Source organism: Loxodonta africana, chromosome 3 (genome assembly GCF_030014295.1).
Source record: "Loxodonta africana isolate mLoxAfr1 chromosome 3, mLoxAfr1.hap2, whole genome shotgun sequence".
NCBI lineage: Eukaryota > Metazoa > Chordata > Mammalia > Proboscidea > Elephantidae > Loxodonta > Loxodonta africana.
In genome coordinates this window covers 59050427-59070705 of record NC_087344.1, presented here as the reverse complement: position 1 = coordinate 59070705, position 20279 = coordinate 59050427, and the positions used below count along the sequence as shown (strand labels likewise).

At 42.9% G+C, this 20279-nt stretch overlaps 1 protein-coding gene across 2 annotated transcripts in view; it reads left to right on the top strand.

Moving 5' to 3' along the window:
* CNR2 (cannabinoid receptor 2) overlaps nucleotides 1–19121 on the top strand; it is a 33495-nt gene extending 14374 nt beyond the window's left edge. The window contains exons 2-3 of one of the 2 annotated variants that reach the window (XM_064281462.1): nucleotides 6358–6804; nucleotides 13735–19121. In XM_064281462.1, coding sequence (XP_064137532.1) covers nucleotides 13780–14859 — 1080 coding nt within the window. In that variant the 5' untranslated portion in view covers nucleotides 6358–6804; nucleotides 13735–13779 and the 3' untranslated portion in view covers nucleotides 14860–19121. The remainder of the gene's footprint in view (nucleotides 1–6357; nucleotides 6805–13734) is intronic. The other variant, XM_023554357.2, reaches the window with a different exon arrangement.
* Nucleotides 19122–20279: the final 1158 nt, after the last annotated feature.

The window sequence follows — 20279 nt, the reverse complement described above, 5'->3', positions numbered from 1 at the left end:
TCATTCTGTCCTACATAGGGTTGCTGTGTGTCAGAACCGACTCAATGGCACCTAACAACAATAACAACACATCTGTTTATAGAGATATATATAAACAGACAGAAATTTATACACATAATATATATGTATATTATATGTATGTATGTGTGTAAGGAGCCCTGCTAGCTCAATGGTTAGCGCTCAGCTCCTAACCAAAAGTTGGAGGTTCAAACCACCAGTGGTTCTGTGGGAGAAAAGACCTGGCGGTCTGCTCCTGTAAAGATTTCAGCCTAGGAAACCCTATGGAGCAGTTCTACTCCGTCATATAGGGTCGCTATCCATCAGAATCAATTCAAGGGCACACAACAACAATATACATGCACACATATATGTCTCACTGGTTCTGTTTCTCTAGAGAACCCCACCACTTTGTCATAACACAAGGGCTCAAGTCCTAGCTTCACCTGCTACTCGTGAATTTTGGGTGACTCACTCACCTGCTCTGAATCCATGTACTCAAGGAATGCTACCTTCCTCACATCATACCATGACTCTTCTCCACTTTGTAAATTGTCAGGCTTATATGAATGTGGGTATCAGTCCAGTCTCTGAATGAGAAGTTGCTGGAGTATCAGACAGTTGAAAGAGGAAGCGGATATTTGAAAAGACTGAACAAAACGGTCCTGTGGTCCTTATTTCAAATAACTCAGCTAATTTACCAAGTGTCTCAGTCATCTAGTGCTGCTGTAACAGAAGTACCACAAGTGGATGGCTTTAACAAAGAGAAGTTTATTCTCTCAGTCCAGTAAGCTAGAAGTCTGAATTCAGGGCGCCGTCTCCAGGTGAAGGCTTTCTCTCTCTGTTGGCTATAGAGGAAGGTCTTTGTCATCAGTCTTCCCTTGGTCTGGGAGCTTCTCCGTGCAGGAACCTCAGGTCCAAAGGACGCGCTCTGTTCCTGGCACTGCTTTCTTGGTACTATGAGGTCCCCATGCCTCTCTGCTTGATCCTCTCTTTTATACCTCAAAAGAGATTGGCTTAAGACACTGTCTAATCTTGTAGATCTCATCAATATAATTGCCACTAATCCATCTCATTATATCATAGTGATAGGGTTTACAACACATAGGGAAATCACATCAGATGACAAAATGGTAGACAATCATCTAATACTGGGAATCATGACCTAGCCAAGTTGACAGATATTTTCGGAGGATACAATTCAATCCATGCCACGAAGCATTGCTTGGAGGTGGGGAAGGAAGAACTCAAAGCAATAAGATGAGATCCGGGTCCTCAGAGAAATGGGTAAGAGTGGAGATTTTCAGTGCCACCAGCAAGTATCTTAACATCTCTGGGCCCCAATTTCCTCATCTCTAAAATGTGGAAAATAATAATAACACCAGTCTCAGGGTTGTTTTGAGGTTTAAATGAGATAATAAAATGCTTAATATAATGCCAAGTGCAGAGCAATCAATAAATGTTGATTATTCTCATCATCCTCCTCCTCCAATCTTCTTTTCAGATGGCTATACTGGGACGAGAAAGTAAGTGACTTCTCCATATAGCTGGCTGGTGCCAGATCCAGGGCTCAAATCCTGAGCACTGATTCCTAACTTGGAACCCTTTTTTTTCCCACTACATCACACACAGGGTCTATAGGTAGTTCAATCAGGCAGTCAAGATACTGCTTAACAAATTTAAAATAATTATCAAATCTGCACATCAAGAATGGTAGGTATTAGTTTCCCTGTTGACGGATGAAGAAACTGAGGTCAGAGAGTTTGAATAACTTCCCTCAAGGACACGCAGCCCATGAAGGGCAGGGCTGCGTTTTGAACCCAGTGATGTTTTTATCCCAAAGCCTTGGCGCTCAACATTTGCTACAGTGGAAGGAAGCCTCAGATAGCACCTAGTTCAAGCCCACCCAGGAGGGAGGCTGGAGATACAGACAGTTGAGGAAGGAAGGTCCAGAGAGAAATAGCATGTCCAACAACAGTGAGCCCACAGAACCCAGGGTGAAGGGTGATGTGTGGTGAGTGGACAGCAGGCTTGGGATGGAATCCTTCAGCCCCGCAGGGCAGAAAACCAATAGACACTTAAGAAACTCTAGAAGAGCCTTCAATGGTCATTTGCCCCAATGTTGTCAATTACAGATTATTTTCAAAAAGGACTGGAGGTGGCTTATAATATGAACTAAACCGGTTGCCATCAATTCTGACTCATGGAGACCACACGTGTTTCAGAGTAGAGTTGTGCTCCACAAGGTTTTCAATGGCTGATTTGGGAGAAGTAGATCACCAGGCCCTTCTCCCAAGGCATACCCAAATGGACTCCAACCTTCAAGCTTTATATTAGCAGCTGAGTGCATTAGTGATTTGCACCACCCAGGGACTCCACAATATGAATTAGGACAGTTAAAATAAAAACAAAGCATTAGAAACCACTAACAGGAGTAATAGGAGTCCCTGGGTGTGCAAACAGTTAAGCACCCAATTGCTAGCCAAAAGGTTGGCAGCTCGAAACCACCCAGAGGGGCGTCGAAAGACAGGCCTGGTGATCTGCTTCTGAAAGGTCACAGCCTTGAAAACCAACCCTATGGAGCAGTTCTACACTACACACGTGGAGTCGCCATGAGTCAGAATCGACTTGACAGCAATTAACAGTAACAATAAAAAGAGTAATAAATGAATCAAGAACCTTGAATGCATAGTTTATAAAGAAAATGTTCTACATTCTACTTTGGTGAGTAGCGACTGGGGTCTTAAAAGCTTGTGAGCAGCCATCTAAGATACTCCACTGGTCTCACCCCTTTGGGAGCAAGGGAGAATGAAGAAAACTAAAGATACAAGGAAAAGATACTAATGGACCACAATTACCACGGCCTCCACCACACTGAGTCCAGTACAACTAGATGGTGCCCAGCTACCATCACTAACTGCTCTGACAGGGATCACAATAGAGGGTCCCAGACAGAGCTAAAGAAAAATGTAGAACAAAATTCTAACTCACAAAAAAAGATCAGACTTACTGTCCTGACAGGGATTGGAGAAACCCCAAGAGTATGGCCCCCGGACAACCTTTTAGCTCAGCAACGAAGTCACTCCTGAGGTTCACCCTTCATGCAAAGATTAGACAGGCCCGTAAAACAAAACGAGACTAAAAAGACACAACAGCCCAGGGGCAAGGACTAGAAGGCAAGAGGGGACAGGAAATCTGATAACAGGGAAACCAAGGTCGAGAGGGGAGAGTGTTGACATGCCGTGGGGTTGTTAACCAATGTCATAAAACAATATGTGCACTAACTGTTTAATGAGAAGCCTAGTTTGTTCTGTAAACCTTCATCTAAAGTATAATAACAAATAAATAAAAAAGAACCTTGAATGGCTCTGGGACTACCAGCTAGCCATTACATTTAGCCCTGAGCTTCCTGGCAGCTGAGGGAAAAGGAACCCCAGAAGCTGGTCTGGAGAAGTCTGCTTTTTTCCTAATATGCATTTATTCGTTCGTTCAATAAATCAACTTTAAAATATTTATTCACATGCCTACCTTTTGCCAGGCACAGTGCCCGGAAATCCCAGGAAGAATTTGTTAAAGGAATCGATTTGGGAAACAATCTCTTTGGCAACTCTTTTTATTTCTCTACTAGCACATCTTCTACGTTCTGCCTGGCATTAATAAACGTCTCCTGTGAGTCATATTGTAAATTCCTTCCCCTACAGTGCTGTTCCACCTTCCCTGCCACACCCATCTTAGGCGTGACTACCTTGGTAGTCTGTGCACAAGGTCAGAGCCTGGACAGTCACCAACCTTCTAGCTCAATTTCTGCTTTATAGCCTGCAGCTGTGGTTCCCACTTCTTTCCTTTCCACAAGTCTGATTCCCAGGCCCAGGAGCATTATGTCAAGAAGCATAGCAAAGGTTAAGGTGAAGGAAGACAATGGCTGATGAGCAATGTCTGCCATGGGCTTAGGAACAGAGACTAGTGTCTGGGGGGCCATCTAATTGTCTGGCCTAGCTGCGCTGAGTTCTCTCTCCATAAGGTTTACTTAGCTTAGCTTTAGCCTCTCTTTCAAAAGATCTTCTCTGAGAATCTACTGTGGGCATAACATTTATGCTAAGAGACACTTTTTCTGGTGTGAAGAGGAGTGGACTACAAAAATGACTCACACCTGCATTCTAAGCTCCAGATTAGAAGCTCACAGTCCTGGAAGCAAGATGAGGAGTGGACACAAATAATACAAGGTAGATAGTGATCTATGCAGTAGGATTCAATGAGTTTTAGCCAACTGGAGGGGTGAGGGGAGAGCAGAGACTGTTTCCTGGAGGAAATGACTTTTGATGTAGAGCCTGAAAAAATTGCTAAGATTTGGGCAAAGGCACACAGCCTAGAGCCCAAGACTTCAGAAAACTGTCTTGCAACTGCAAGCAAGTGCCACTAAGCACAATGGGGACTCCAAGGAAGAAATGTGAAGAGAAGTCCTTACGACACCCTTCCTATGCCCAGACAGAGACCAAGGGCCCAGCTGGCTGGGGAGCGGATCCCGAGAGTCACCTTGGTCTATTACTGATGGGTCATTCATGCCAGTCAAACAAGTTTTTAAAATGTGCTGATTTGGCTCTCATGGTGGTAAAGCTTCAGTAGAGAATGAGTGCAGATCTTTCTGTCTGCCTCTATTTGAGGTTCTCAGATGAAGGTTGGGCAAGACTCGAACACAGAATCCTGTTAGAATCCTATAATCCAACTCTATTGAGCACATCCTGCCTGCCTCTCATTAGGCTCTTACTGTAAGCCAGGCACTGCACCATGAACTTAGTTAACTTCTGTCACTTGGTGTGCACAATAATGTGATTGATACAAGTAGTTTTTCTCACGGTTTACAGATGAACGAAGCAGAGATTCAGAGAGGTGAAGTGACTTGCCCAAGGTCACAAAGTTACAGAAGTTACAGAAACCAGAGAGGTCTGGTTCCAAAGTCTGTGGCATTGGAGTCCAATGTGGTCTCTCAGAGGAGACCTTAGAAGTCACCTAGCCCAACCCACCTGCTTTAGAGATGAGAAAAAGACAGGCCCCAAGAGAAGAAGGGACCCATCCAAAGTCACACAGTGGAAGAACAGGGACTAGAACCCAGGCCTCCCCACTCCCAGTGTTATGGTTTAAATTGCATCCCCCCAAGATATGTGTTGGAATCCTAAACCCTGTACCTGTGTATGCAATCCTATTTGGAAATAAGGTTTTCATTAGTTCATATCTGAGTAGGGTGGGTTCTAAATCTTATCACTTTTAAGTTATAAAAAGGGCAGATTAGACACAGATACACACACGGCAGGGAAGACAGACTCTATGTAACAGTCCTAAGGATCAGCGAGGAACCAAGGCACACCCAGGGCTACCTACAGAGAAGGAATCAATAGGGCCTATGAGAAAATAAATTTCTGTTCTTTAAAGGCACCTACTTGTGGTATTTCTGCTACAGCAGCACTAGGAAACTAAGACACCCAGTCAAGCATAAAAGTCAAATCTCAGCTTCCCAGTGCAGGTGTGGCAGCCAACACAAAGGGTTGTCCTACTCAATTCACATCTTGGTCTTCCGGCACTTTAAACACGGTGGGGCCATCTGTAACAGTGGCGTTCTTTCACTTCACGCTTTTTTTCACTTCGGGTCAGCAAACCCCGTGATGCACAGTTCCCTGAGCAGGTGCCCCTGCCCTTGAGGTGCCCTTCCCAGGTGCTCAGCTGGAGACAGGGCTCCTCCAGGTGGCAGCCTCTGGATACCCAGGGAAGGCGTCAGGGGACTTCTGGCCTTTGGCAATTTTGCTAGGTGGGGAAAAGAGTTGGCTGGTTGGTTCTCTTTGACTCTTACCTTCCTACAGTGTCAGTGCACAGACGCTTTTGCATCCTTCAGTTTTTCTTAGCATGTGGAACTGTACTGACATGCTGATTATATATATATGCACTCTTTCCCCTAACAAAAATGCACAGACATAAAGTCTTTTATATATATATATATACACACATATATACACTTTAAAAGAACTGAAGGATCGATATATACGTCAAAGTCCACCCAAGGACTCCAGGTTAAAAAACTATGATGGATGAATCTTGAAAACGTTACGCTGAGTGGAATAACCCAGACACAAAAGAACAAACGTTGTTTAATTCCACTTACATGAAAAATCTAGAGTAGGCAAATGCATAGAAACAGAAAGTAGATTCGTTGTTACCAGGGGTTTGGCGGGGGCATTATGGGGAGTTTCTACTGTTTATTGGGTCCAGGGTTTCTGTTTAGGGTAATGGAAGAGTTCTGGAAATAAATAGTGATGATGGTTGCACAATATTGTGAATATAATTGTTGTTGTTGTTCGCTGCCCTTGACAGCTGCCGACTCATGGCAACTCCATGGACAATGGAATGAAACACTGCCCAGTCCTGTGCCATCTCCATGATCGGTTGTGGATCGGACAGCTGTGATCCATAGGTTTTCACTGGCTGATTTCAAGAAGTAGATCATCACACCTTTGTTCCTAGTCTTAGCCTGGAAGCTCTGCTGAAACCTGTTCAGCATCATAGCAGCACGCAAGCCTCCACTGACAGATGGTGGTAGCTCTGCATGATGTGCGTTGGCCAGAAATCAAACCAGGGCACCCTGCATGGAGGAGGCGAGCATTCTACCACTAACCACAACTGCCTCCTATAAAGATAATTACTGCACTGAATTGTACACTTGAAAAATGGTTAAAATGACAATTTTATGCTATATAACATTTTAGCACAATGAAAAAAAGAAAAGCTCTGATGGAGATCTCCCCAAGGAAAATAGGACAGGTATGGTATTATCATTTCATAGATGAGAAAAGGAGCTCAAAAGGTTAAAGGGACTTCCCAAAGTCACATGACAAGCCATGGCAGAGGTGGAACTAAAACAACTTTTTGGCTCATCGAACACCAAGTCTTTCTCTGTGCTGGGTATTCTGTGACAAATAAGCCATAGTCCTTGCCCTAGAGGATGGCCTGGACTAGAAACCAGGTCTCCTGACTCCGAAAGGGATGTCTATCTGCCCAAAGGGAAGACAGACAGGGAACTGAGTTTCCTGTTGCTCTGCATATCCTGTGGTTGTCAGATGCTGTCTTATTAGAATCTCCATTCAAATGTCTGCATTTCCTGCCCTTACCCACTTTGGGTAATAGTCCCCTTGTGGTGGCCACACCAGGCCTGGGTGAGGCACAAATCCCAGCTGTACCCCCCACCCCGATTCCTCTTCTAGGCTGTAGGTGGGTAAGTCATTCCCTGACTGAAGGAAGGTGGTATGGAGGAAGGGTACGGGGATTGCTTTATCTATCTCCAGTTCCTTGGGATGGAAGCCTCCAGAAGTGGCAGGGTGGAGATGTGGGAGCTGAGAAAGACTTGCACTGTCACTCACTCACCACCAGAACTAGCCTGGCATCACTTTCTGTCTCTGTCAGCTCAGATGTGAACTCAGCTTAGATCTGTCGTAGGGAAGCACTGCTGTCCAGCTGTGCATCCAAGTGCAAGATCTTGTCTTGTGACTACCTCCCACTTGGGATGTGGAATCCAGTCCTGGCTCTGCCATGAATTTTTTTGGTGAACTTAGGTAAATTACCCTTGATCTGTTTCCTCAGTGGTAAAATGATGGCGGTAGATGAGATCAGAGGTTTTTAATCTGTGTCCTTGGAGTCCAAGGGTTCCAACAGAGGAAACTGGGCTGCCTTGAAGAGAGGGCAAAAGTAACATGAACTCAGATTTTACCTGTTCTATGAATAAGGATTCCATCAATTGTAAAAAGCATGCTGCTTTCTTAAAAATTTAAAAGCCACCGGATTATAATAAAGTCTACCATTTATTGAGTGCTTCTTATGTGCCAGACACGTTGTTTCTCACAACAACCTCTCAAAGTAAGTGGATTCCCCCCATATGAGTATGCTCCTTATAATCACAACAATGCAACAGCAGCAACAACAAGAAGCACTTGCAGGTATTAATTTATTTAAATTCACGTACACGTATACACACAAACCATTTTACAGATGAGGAAACCAAGCCATTAGGTGTCTTGAACAAGGTCACAAGGCTGGGATTTGAACTTACACAGTCTGTGCTCCTCCTTCTCATACCCTTACCTCGGGTCTACTCCATTCAAGACAGCGCCTTTCCATCCAAGTGGGTTTCATTCAACTAAATAGACAGTTTCTGAGCACCTACTATATAGCTAGGGCACTGCAGATCCATAAATAATGAAGGCTCAGCCCCTGATCTCTAGGAGCTCAATCTTTCTAGCTATGTGTCTCAGTGAAGTGGTTTAATGTCTCTGAGCCTCATTAGCCTTGAAATGATAACAACCATAATTCCTACATCTTAGACTTGTGTGGATTAAATTAGACTATGGCCATGAAGAATATTTTGTCAAATTTAAACTCCATACACGTGTTGGTTAGTGCAGTTATTAATCTAGTCGGAGGAAGATGAATGCAGCCTTCACCAGGCAGGAGATGGGCCCAGAAGGAAGCTCAAGAAGGAAGGGAAGCCAGGGAAAGGAACCCCAGGGCAAAGGTATGGAGGCAGGAAAGCAGACTGTTTGGGGAATGGTGAAGTATCCGGTTGAGCAGGACCAGGGCTTCCTGCTCTGGAAGGTCTTCTGACGTGGCTGTTAATAGGTCATACAGCACATTGGTGCGGGCTACCACTGTACCATAGGGATAGAACAAGAGCCACATAGGCAATTTTTAACTTTTCTATAGCCACATTAAGAAAAAATAAAAAGAAACAGGTGAAATTAATTTTTAATCATATTTTATTTAACCCAATATATCCAAAATATTATCACTTCAAGTTGTAATATAAAAATTATTAACATGATTGTATGTATATATTGATATTGTTAATTATAAACATGAATTATTGAGATATTTCATGTTCTTTTTTCCTACTGTCTTTGAAATCCTACTGTATGTCTTACACTGCCATCTCGATTCAGACTAGCCACATTTACAGCCCAGGTGTAGACACAATTGGAGCTGAATCCCAGTTTTTCATACGTAAATAGCTAAGTCATTTTGGGCAAGGGCAAAATTAGTAATAGATACCCACTATGAGCAAATAATCCAAGAAGCTGAATTATATGAAGAACAGGGCATCAGGATTAGTGGAAGACTCATTAACAAATTATGATATCCAGATGACATAACCTTGCTTGCTGAAAGTGAAGAAGACTTGAAGCACTTACTGTCTTCAGTATGGATTACACCTCAACACAAGGAAAACAAAAATCCTCACAACTGGACCAATAAGCAACATCATAATAAATGGAGAAAAGATTGAAGTTGTTAAGGATTTCATTTTGCTTGGATCCACAGTCAAAGCCCATGGAAGCAGCAGTTAAGAAATTAAACAACGCATTGCATTGGGCAAATCTGCTGCAAAAGACCTCTTTCAAGTGTTGAAAAGCAAAAATGTCACCTTGAGGACTCAAGTGTGCCTGACCCAAGCCATGGTATTTTCAGTTACCTCCTATGCATGCAAAAGCTGGACAATGAAAAAGGAAGACCGAAGAAGAATTGATGCCTTTGAATTATGGTGTTGGCAAAGGGTATTGAATATACCATGGACTACCAGCAGAACAAACAAGTCTGTCTTGGAAGTACAGCCAGAGTGTTCCTTGGAAGCGAGGATGGCGAGACTTGGTTTATTTTGGACACGTTATCAGGAGGGACCAGTCCCTGGAGAAGAACATCATGCTTGGTAAGGCAGAGGGTCATCAAAAAAGAGGAAGACACTCAACAAGATGGTCTGACACAGTGGCTGCAACAGTGGGCTCAAGCATAAAAACAATTATGAGGAAGGCACAGGACCAGGCAGTGCTTCCTTCTATTGAACATAGGGTCGCTGTGAGTTGGAACTGACTCAATGGCACCTAACAACAACAAACTCCCTAAGAGCTCTCTTTTAAATGAATTTTACATATTACTGTAGTTCATTTGTAAACCCTGATGGCGTAGTGGTTAAGTGCTATGGCTGCTAACCAAAGGGTCGGCAGTTTGAATCTGCCAGGCGCTCTTTGGAAACTCTGTGGGGCAGCTCTACTCTGCCCTATAGGGTCGCTATGAGTCGGAATCAACTTGACGGCACTGGGTTTGGTTTTGCTTGGTAGTTCATTTAGACCTCACAATATGAATTCCCTATAAAGATGGGTTACCATCATCACCTCCATTTTTCAGAGACGAAAATTGAGTCACAACAAGCCCAGAGAGCTTATTATCTCTGAGACTCTGTTTCTTTCTCTGTAAAATGAGCATAAGTGCACCTACTGTGGTGGCTGTTATGAGGGTTAGATTTGAAAATGCTGTTACAATCTTCTTACCTAGACACACCAAGAAGCCATTATTGGGGAAGCCACAGATCTTTCTTGTCTCAAAGTCCAGTCCCTAGGAATCTCTAGCAGGGCAGCGATTAGGGTGAGGCTAGTGAGACACTTACCTTGGGCACAAAATTTAAAGGGGAGCCAATAAATTAGAATAAATTCTATTTGAGTATAAATAAAAAATGTTAATTTAAAATAATACGGTGAGTTTCAATATACCTACTTTTCAAGTTTTCAGTGTTAACTACTTTAGTGTTTTAATGCTTTAAAAAAATTAACCAGTAAAAAATACATTAAAATGTCCACGTAGAGGCACATAGATTTCCTTTTGCCTCAGGTGAGGCGCTGCTTTCTGGCCTAGTCTGGAAAAACAATCCTGCTCTCCCTCCTATTTCTCTGAGATACTCTGCCACTGCCTTCAAATTCTCTTCTCCCTTATCTACTTCATAAATCTTCTAAATTCTCCTAAAGGATTAGGCTTTTGGCCCAACATTGTGTTTTTAAGACTTATCCTTATTGATAAGTACAACCAAACCAAACCGAGCTCATTGCTATCAAGTCAATTCTGACTCATAGTGACCCTATAGGACAGAGTAGAACTGCCCCCATATGGTTTCCAAGGAGGAGCTAGTGGATTCAAACTGCTGACCTTTTGGTTAGCAGCCAAGTTCTTAACCACTTAACCATTGATAAGTATTTAAAAAAAAAAAATTGCCATAGAGTTGATTTCGACTCATAGTGACCCTATAGTCCAGAGTAGAACTGCCCATTTGGCTTCCTAGGAGCGGCTGGTTGATTTGAGCTGCCAACCTTTTGGTTAGCAGCCATAGCTCTTAACCACTATGCCACCAGGGTTTCCAATTGATAAGTGTAGTTCTAGTCTTATTTTCATTTCTTCATAGTATTCCTTTGTATTAATATATCACAATTTACCTATTTTCCACTTGACGGACATTTAGATTATTTCCAATTCTTTTGTTATTTCAAAAAAGCTAAAAGGAATGTTCTTGTACATGTCTCCCTAAGCACATGCACAAAAATTCCCCTGGGCATATTCCCAGGGGTGGAATTGATGCATCCAAGATGGCAGGCGCATTGTCAGCCTCATTAGATTTTGCTAAACTGCTCTCCAAAGAGCTTGTACCAATTCCAAACGGTTGTAACAATGTACAACTCCATCAGCAGTGCTGAGAGTTTTTATTGCTCCACACCTTTCCTAACATGTGTTGAGTGTTCTCCACATACTTCTCCAACACAAATACTGTCAGGCTTATTTTTTGCCAGTCTGATGGGGGTGAAACTTGCATTTAACTGGCATTTCTCTGTCTACTATTTGAGGGTGAGCATTTTTTCAAAGGATTATTGGTCATTTCTTTGTCATGCTTAATATTTTTCTTATTTGTGGTTTCTCCCCTTTTTTCTCAATCTTTCCTGAGGTTTGTTCTTTTCAAAGAACTAGCTTTGGTCTTTGCCCGTTCTTTCCATTTTCTTTATATTTGTTTAACGTTTTTTTACTTTGTCCTCATTCTTGAGTAATAGTTTAGCTGGGTATAAAACTATAGGCTGACAGGTTTTTTGGTTTTTCTCTTCTTTTTTGTATCTTCTGGCTTCTATTTTTGTTATTGGAAAATCTGCGTTTACATTTAATTATGGCTTTTTTTGCAGGTAATTTCTATTTTATTTGTGATCGCTTGTAGATTTTTCTCTTTGTCTTTGGTATTCTGAAGTTTTATTATGATATATGCAAATGTGGAATTTGTTTTTTAAATTCTACTCAAGGTTCACTGTGATTTCTGAATTTGAGGCTGTCTGTCTCATTAATTCTGGACAGTTTTCCATTATTATGTCTTTGACTAACCCCTCCCTGTGTCTGCCACCAGTTCTCTCTATTCTTCCTTTCTGAAACTCCAATTAAATATATTTTAAACATTTTCTTTCAATTCTTCTTGTCTTTTAACCTCTCTTTCTTATTTTCCATCTCCTTATGCTGCATTTTGAGAAATGTCTTCAGATCTACTTTCTAGATCAATGAGTTTCAATTGGTCTGTTCTGCTGTATGATCTATCCCTTAAGCATTTCATTTTCAATGACTTTATTTTTCATTTCTAGAAATTTTACTTGATTCTACTTCAAACCTGCTCAGGCGGTCTCTTATTCCATTCTCATGTTTTTCTATTCCTTATTGTTTAATCATATTAAACACAATTTCTGGATATATATTATTAAAAAAAAAATCCATGGGCCTTTATTTGTTGGAATCCTGTATGATCTGGATACTGTATCCCTCTAGGGAAATTTGGAGTTTCTCTTTTTTTTTCTTTCAGGGTGGAGGGGAGTGTCATGGATTGAATTACGTTTCCCAGATAATGTGTGTATGTACCAGTTTGGCTGGGCCATGTTCCCAGTATTGTGTGATTTTCCTATATGTTGTAAATCCTGTCTCTATGACGTTAATGAGAGAGGATGGGTGGCAGTTGTATTAGTGAGGCAGGACTCAATCTACAAGATTGGATTGTGTCTTGAGGCAACCTATTTTGAGATATACAAGAGAGAAGCGAACAGAGAGATAGGGGACCTCATACCACCAAGAAAACAGTGCCAGGAGTAGGCCCAGGGTCCCTGCGCAGCGAAGCTCCTAGTCAGGAAAGATTGATGAGAACGCTGATAGAGAGAAATCCTTCCCCTGAAGCTGATGCCCTGAATTGGGACTTTTAGCTTACTTTATTGTGAGGAAATAAACTTCTCTTTGTTAAAGCCATCCACTTGTGGTATTTCTGTTACAGCAGCACTAGGTGACTAAGACAGGGCCAGCGGTGAGCAGGGGCCTGGGGAGGCGAGGACATAATATACGATACATACCTATACTAAAAAACTGTTGTTTATCTGACATTCAGATTTAGCTGGACTCCGAAGCCAAAATCGCCTCTTCCATCCCCAAACAGTTGTTAAGACTTTGGCACCTTACCAAAATTGGTGAACAAAACAAAACACCAATGCAAAAAAATCTATTAACCTTATGACTCCAGAATCCATTTCTTCTTGGTTTTGATTTCATCTTAGTTTTTGAACCCTTGGGGATTTCCTTAATGCTCAAAGGGAAGTCTTCAAATTAGTCTTTTGGAAAACAAAAGGCCAGAAAGCTTGCAGGCCACTTCTGCTTCTTGCATTCCACATACTTCCCCTGAGGCAAACAGTAGAGACCTGGCTCCCCTCTTGAACGGAGAAAGGGCAAAATACAGGGGAACAAAATATAAATTGATATTTCTTCAACATATGATCCATCCACACAGGTAAAGGATTTGAATAGAATCAGTTATTGTGTGATGTCATTATTGTGCTGATTGAAAAAGACTCTTTTCTTCTTTCCGTTGTACCACAGCAAAGTCTTCTTGACAAGTTCAGCTAAAGTTGAGAGATCCACCCCATGGAGAGATGCCTAGTGGATGCCAATGTCTCCAAGGATGGCTTGGATTTCAACTTCATGAAGGATTACATGATCCTGAACGGCCCCCAAAAGATAGCTGTTGCGGTGCTGTGTACCCTTCTGGGCCTGCTAAGTGCCCTGGAGAACCTGGCTGTGCTCTACCTGATCCTGTCCTCCCACCGGCTCCGCAGGAAGCCCTCATACCTATTCATTGGCAGCTTGGCTGGGGCTGACTTCCTGGCCAGCGTGGTCTTTACCTGCAACTTTGTAAATTTCCATGTCTTCCATGGCGTGGATTCCAAGGCCGTCTTCCTGCTGAAGATAGGCAGTGTGACCATGACTTTCACAGCCTCGGTGGGCAGTCTACTTCTCACCGCCATTGACCGCTACCTCTGCCTGCACCACCCACCCACATACAAAGCTCTACTCACCCAGAGGAGGGCACTGGTAACCCTGGGCATCATGTGGGTCCTCTCTGCTTTGGTCTCCTACCTGCCCCTCATGGGATGGACTTGCTGTCCCAGTCCCTGCTCTGAGCTTTTCCCGCTGATCCCCAATAACTATCTGCTGGGTTGGCTTCTGTTCATCACCTTCCTCTTCTCTGGCATCATCTACACCTATGGGCATGTCCTTTGGAAGGCCCATCAGCATGTAGCTAGCTTGGCTGGGCACCAGGAAAGGCAGGTGCCAGGAATGGCCCGGATGAGGCTGGACGTGAGATTGGCCAAGACCCTGGGGGTGGTGCTGGCTGTGCTGCTCATTTGCTGGTTCCCAGTACTGGCCCTCATGGTCTACAGCCTTGCCACCAAGCTAAGCGACCAGATTAAGAAGGTCTTCGCCTTCTGCTCCATGCTGTGCCTTTTCAACTCCATGGTCAACCCTGTCATCTATGCCCTTCGGAGTGGGGAAATCCGCTCTTCTGCTCACCACTGCCTGGCCCACTGGAAGAAGTACCTGCCAGGCCTTGGGCCTGAGGGAAAAGAAGAGGTCCCTCGGTCTTCAGTCACTGAGACAGAAGTTGATGTGAAAATCACCCAGTGGGCAGATGCTAGAGGTCTGTACAGTTTTAGTTTCCGATGAGGCCTCTTTCCCAGTTTTAAACCACCCAAGTCAGAAACCATTTCACTCCCTAGAGGTCAGAGAGCAGTCTTGACTGCCTCATCTTATTTGAACCACCCCAGGAGCCCGGACATGTACCATTCCTCACAGATGAGTATTGGGACTGCCCTCTGGAGCATGACCAGGCCATGCCTACTGTTGTGTAGCTAGGCCCTACAAGGGGTAGCAGGAGACAAAAGGGCCTGGGACAGGCTCAGTCCACGTCAGGTCAGGAAAACCTCCAGCAAGTCAATTTTGTGCCCTCATCCTTCAAAGACAATAGGGAGCCAGAGGGGGCCTTCAGGGCCAGCAATGAATGACTTGAAGGAAATCTGAGAAAAAAGGATCGTTCTCCTGGGAACTCAGTGTATGGGCTGGCCGCCCAGCCCCTTGTTTCTGCTTAATTGTTGGGACCTCCTTGGTTTTGGAGCTGTGAAAGCAGATGCGCTAGACCCCACCTTTAGGTCCCTCTTGTCCATTGAGGACCAAGAACTGGGATCTGATGAGGCCGTTGACACATCTCTTACAGAGGAAACTGATAAACCTCCAGCTCAGGACATCTTGTTATTAGGACAAGAGCCCTCCCTGATACCCTGCTAATCCCCACTCACGGTCACGGTGATCTCTTAGGTCCCTAGGAAACAAGAAGGAGGCCGGAATTGCTTCGGATACAGAATCTTGTTTTTTACTGACCTTGTAAAACCCTGCTTGATGGAGCCAATGAGAGCAGTGTCCCTGTTTAACCAAGCTCCAGAAAAGGAGATATTAACAAAGATTTTATAAGCCCCAAAGTGTTCCCACTCTTCTCAATTCAGCCCCCTTTGCCTCCTCTGCACCCCTATAATGTATAATAAGCAGAAAAAGTGGGAGGAGGGGGTAATTCTCTGTCTATGCCCATGGCACTGGGCTGGTATCCCATGGTCCATTATCCCATCTCAAATGCAGTAAGAATACAGTCCCATATTTTTGAAGATTCCAGAGTACCTATATTTTACATATCAGAGAGGCTGAGTTCCTACCAAGAGGCTTAAAATAATAGGCAAGAGGTGTGAGGTGGTAGGGGGATTACTAAGGAATTCTAATGCAAGTAGAAGGAAAGATATTGAGTAAACATGTCTTCACTGAATAGTTACAAGAGAACGACTCCACTATTCATTCACTCATTCATCCATCTCACAGAAGTGTACCAGGATCTCCACTAGGTCCTGGGTGCCCAGTCATCAATGAGACTGCCCCTGTCTAATGGGGCTTACATTCTACATTCAGGTGGAGAGAGAGCCCGTGAAGAGGCAAACAAGTAAACAAAGAAGATAATCACAGGTGGTATGATGACAGAAATCAACAGGGAGATGTGATAGAGATTAATTGGGGCATACAACTTTAGGTAGGATAGACCTACTATGTGATACCGTCATAAATGATGGCTGGCTTTTATCGAGCTCTTACTATGTGCTGGAGTCCCTTTGTGTTGGACATGGTTAAGCTCTCAGCTGCTAACCGAAAGGTTGGAGCCTTGAGTCCACCCAGAGCCCACCCAAAGGCTTGTTTATCTACTTCAAAAAAATCAGCCATTGAAAACCCAATGGAGCAAAACTTAAAACAAAAATATCCCTGGAGTCTTCTTAAAACTAAACAATAATAATAAAAAAAAAAAAGATTAGCAAAACTAGTAAAGAATGTCTGCCTTGAGCATTGTGCTCTTTTAAGAACTCTCTATATGGGATCAAAGTGACAACAGCAAGTTGAAAGATTAGATATTCCTATCTAATCTTTAGGGGGCAGTGAGTCTATGTTAATGGGGGAGGAACAACTCAGAAAAGGAGGGTGAGAAGGGCTGCACAACTCAACGAATATAATCAATATCAACAAATTGTACATGTAGAAGGGGCTGAATTAGTGTAGGTATGTTTTCTGTGTGTATTATCAAAAACAAACACAAAATAAATTTTAAAAAAGAAAACCCAATGGAGTAAAGTTCTACTCTGACGTACATCGTGTTGGTATAAGCAGAATGGCATTGACGACAAGTGGGTTGGTTTTACTACGTGCCAGGCACTGGGCTGCATGATGATGACAATGATATTGATGCGAAGTCAATATGTACTTAGATTTTGAAGCAACTACTTTGGCTTCTGCATGCTTGATGTTTTTTTTCGTTGGTTCTGTTTTGGTTTTTAATGCCTCAATAGAGATAGAAACAGACTCAAGGTTGTCGTGGTTTTTGAACTCAATGGATACGCACATTTTGACCATAGTCTCAGCAGCCAGTTGGAACAGAAACATATGTCAACAGTGCTAAGATTCTAGTCATCTTAATTTTCATGTTGAATTTGATCATTAGATATAAATCATCACTTGAGATCAATAACCTGATAAAGAAGGTTGTCATGGATTGAATTATGTCCCCCGCCAAAATGTGTGTATCAGCTTGGTTAGGCCATGATTCCCAGTATTCTATTGTCCTCCATTTTGTGACTGTAATTTTATGTTAAAAAGGATTAGGGTGGGATTATAACACCCCTACCAGGTCACATCCCTGATCCAATGGAAAGGGAGTTTCCCTGGGGTTTGGCCTGTACCACCTTTTATCTTACAAGAGATAAAAGGAAAGAGAAGCAAGCAGAGAGTGGTGAACCTCATACCACCAAGAAAGCAGTTCCAGGAGCATCCCTTGGACCCGGGGTCCCTGCGCAGAGAAGCTCCTAGTCTGGGGGAAGATTGATGAGAAGGCCGACAGAGAGACAAAGCCTTCCTCTGGAGCTGACACCCTGAATTTGGACTTTTTTACTGTGAGAAAATAAATGTCTCTTTGTTAAAGCCATCCACTTGTGGTATTTCGGTTATAGCAGCATTTAGATGACTAAGACAAAGGTCTTGGTATCTGGATACCTCCTAGAGGCAAAGACACTTGTTCGAGGTCATACCGCGAAAGCGGGGGTTTCCAAACCAGATCTGTTTGACTCCAAAGCCTGCCCTGTTAGCCACTAGCCTGTTAGCCTACTTTAGTCAAATTCTGTTTGAATTATCACTCCTTAGATCATTGCAAAGTTGTTTGCATAATTATATCTCAACATACTTCATTTTATGTCCCGAAGGACAAAGTCCGCCCAGGTGTCATAGCCCATATCACAGACTGTGTTAAATTGCAGTCACCAGTTCATCTTCCCCACAAGATGATGAGCTCTGTGTTCCCCTGGGGGTCCCCAGCGCTCAGCGAGGACCCAGCATATGGTCCCGAGGGGTCTGGTCAATAACTTAGAAATGAAATGTTTCTGAAAAGCTCATTGTGAACTGCATTTTGGAAAATCAAATTTTATTTTAACCCAACTCTTCGTAAAGCGAAGAAATGCTGTAATTTTTTTAAAATAAATTTGCATGTTCATATGTTGTGATTCCTTAAAGCTGCAGTGTGCCTTTCTTTATTCATTGGTGGGTCTTCTCTCATTTGAACATAAAAGATGCCCAAGTACCTGGCACATTGATACTCAGTAAATATTTGTCGAAAAAATAAAACTAGATTTAAAAATTCATTAAATTAAATGCTGTCACTTCCCTACTTTCTACCTCTCTCCTTCTGCAGTTATACTCTCTGCTTTAACTAAGGAGCAGAATTTATGCAGAAGGGTGACAGGAGGGAGGAGGAACCCTAAATATCACTGAGAACTGCCCTCATTATTTAGATAAGGAAACAGGGCCCAGATTTGCCCAAGGAGACCCAGCGAGATGGTGTCTCGTACGAGAAACCCAGATTTCCTAGCTTCCAGTTCTGTCCACTCTACCACAGTGCCTGTCATCTGCTCCTGCAGATGTACATTTTGGTTATAAGCATAAGGAGAAATGAAGGTCACAGTGTCCCATTTTATCTTCCTGAAGACATGTTTTGCAACGTCAAAGACCAATTGCTTATTCTGATCACTGGAAAAAGTGTCTAACTGAGTTTATTTTAAGGTGTCAATGTTTATTGTTTTGGACAATATTTCAACATAATCTTACAGAAGAAGAAACACGGAATAACAATGTCGTTGTTGTTGCTAAGTACCATCAAGTTGGTTCCAACTTATAGCAATCCTATGTACAACAGAATGAAACACTGTCTGGTCCTGCACCACCCTCACAACTGCTGCTGTGTTTGAGCCCATTGTTGCAGCCACTGTGTCAATCCATCTCATTGAGGGTCTTCCTCTTTTTCTCTGATCCTCTACTTTACCAAGCATGATGTCCTTCTCCAGGAACTGGTCCCTTCTGATAACATGTTCAAAGTATGTAAGACAGGGTCTCACCATCCTTGCTTCTAAGGAGCATTCTGGGTGTGCTTCTTCCTAGACAGATTTGTTCATTCTTCTGGTAAAAAAAAAAAAAAAAAGTTTTTTTTTTTGAGTCCATGGTATATTCAATATTATTCATCAACACCATAATTCAAAGACATCAATTTTTCTCCCATCTTCCTTATTCATTGTCCCGCTTTCACATGCATGCGAGGCAATTGAAAATACCATGGCTTGGGTAAGGTACGCCTTAGTCCTCAGGGTGACATCTTTGCTTTTCAACACTTTAAAGAGGTCTTTTGCAGGAGATTTGCCCAATACAATACATCATTTGATTTCGCGAATGCTGCTTCAATGGGTATAGATTATGCATCCAAGTAAAATGAAACCCTCAACAGCTTCAATCTTTTCCCCATTCATCATGATGTTGCTTATTGATCTAGTTGTGAGAATTTTTGTTTTCTTTATGTTGAGGTGAAATCCATACTGAAGGCTGTAGTCTTTGATCTTCATCCGTAACTGCTTCAAGTCCTCTTCACTTTCAACAAGAAAGGTAACGTCATCTGTATATCACAGGCTGTTCATGAATCTTCCTTCAATCCTGATGCTGCATTCTTCATATAGTCCAGCTTCTCAGATTATTTGCTCAGCATACAGATTGGGTCAAAATACAAAATAGAAAACAGCTGTTTACTCAGAAACAGTCACTGTCTTTCCTTATCACTCCCAGGATGAGGATGCTCTTGGTTCTGCTAGCACAGGTTCTGACCCCCTCTGGGGTTCAAAAGAGAAGCTGTGTGGAGACAGCCATAGATTCTGCATCCAAAGACCTAAGTTCTGGTCCCACCTTTGACTCAAACTAGCTGTGTGATCTTAGGCTACTCCCTTCCTCTCACTGGGCCTCAGTTTCCTCCTCTGTAAAATGGGGGAGATGGGAAAGGGGATGGCTCTGAGGATCTCCGAAGTCCCTTCCAACTCTGTCACACTGCAGTTTTCTCACTGATATGTGGGACTGATAAGTGCCACGTGGGACATCAGAGCAATAGAAACATTTTGGTTAGCAGTCAAGCGCTTAACCATTGCGCCACCAGGGCTCCTTTTCTCTCCCATACCCTCTCATAATGCTTTCTTTCTGCC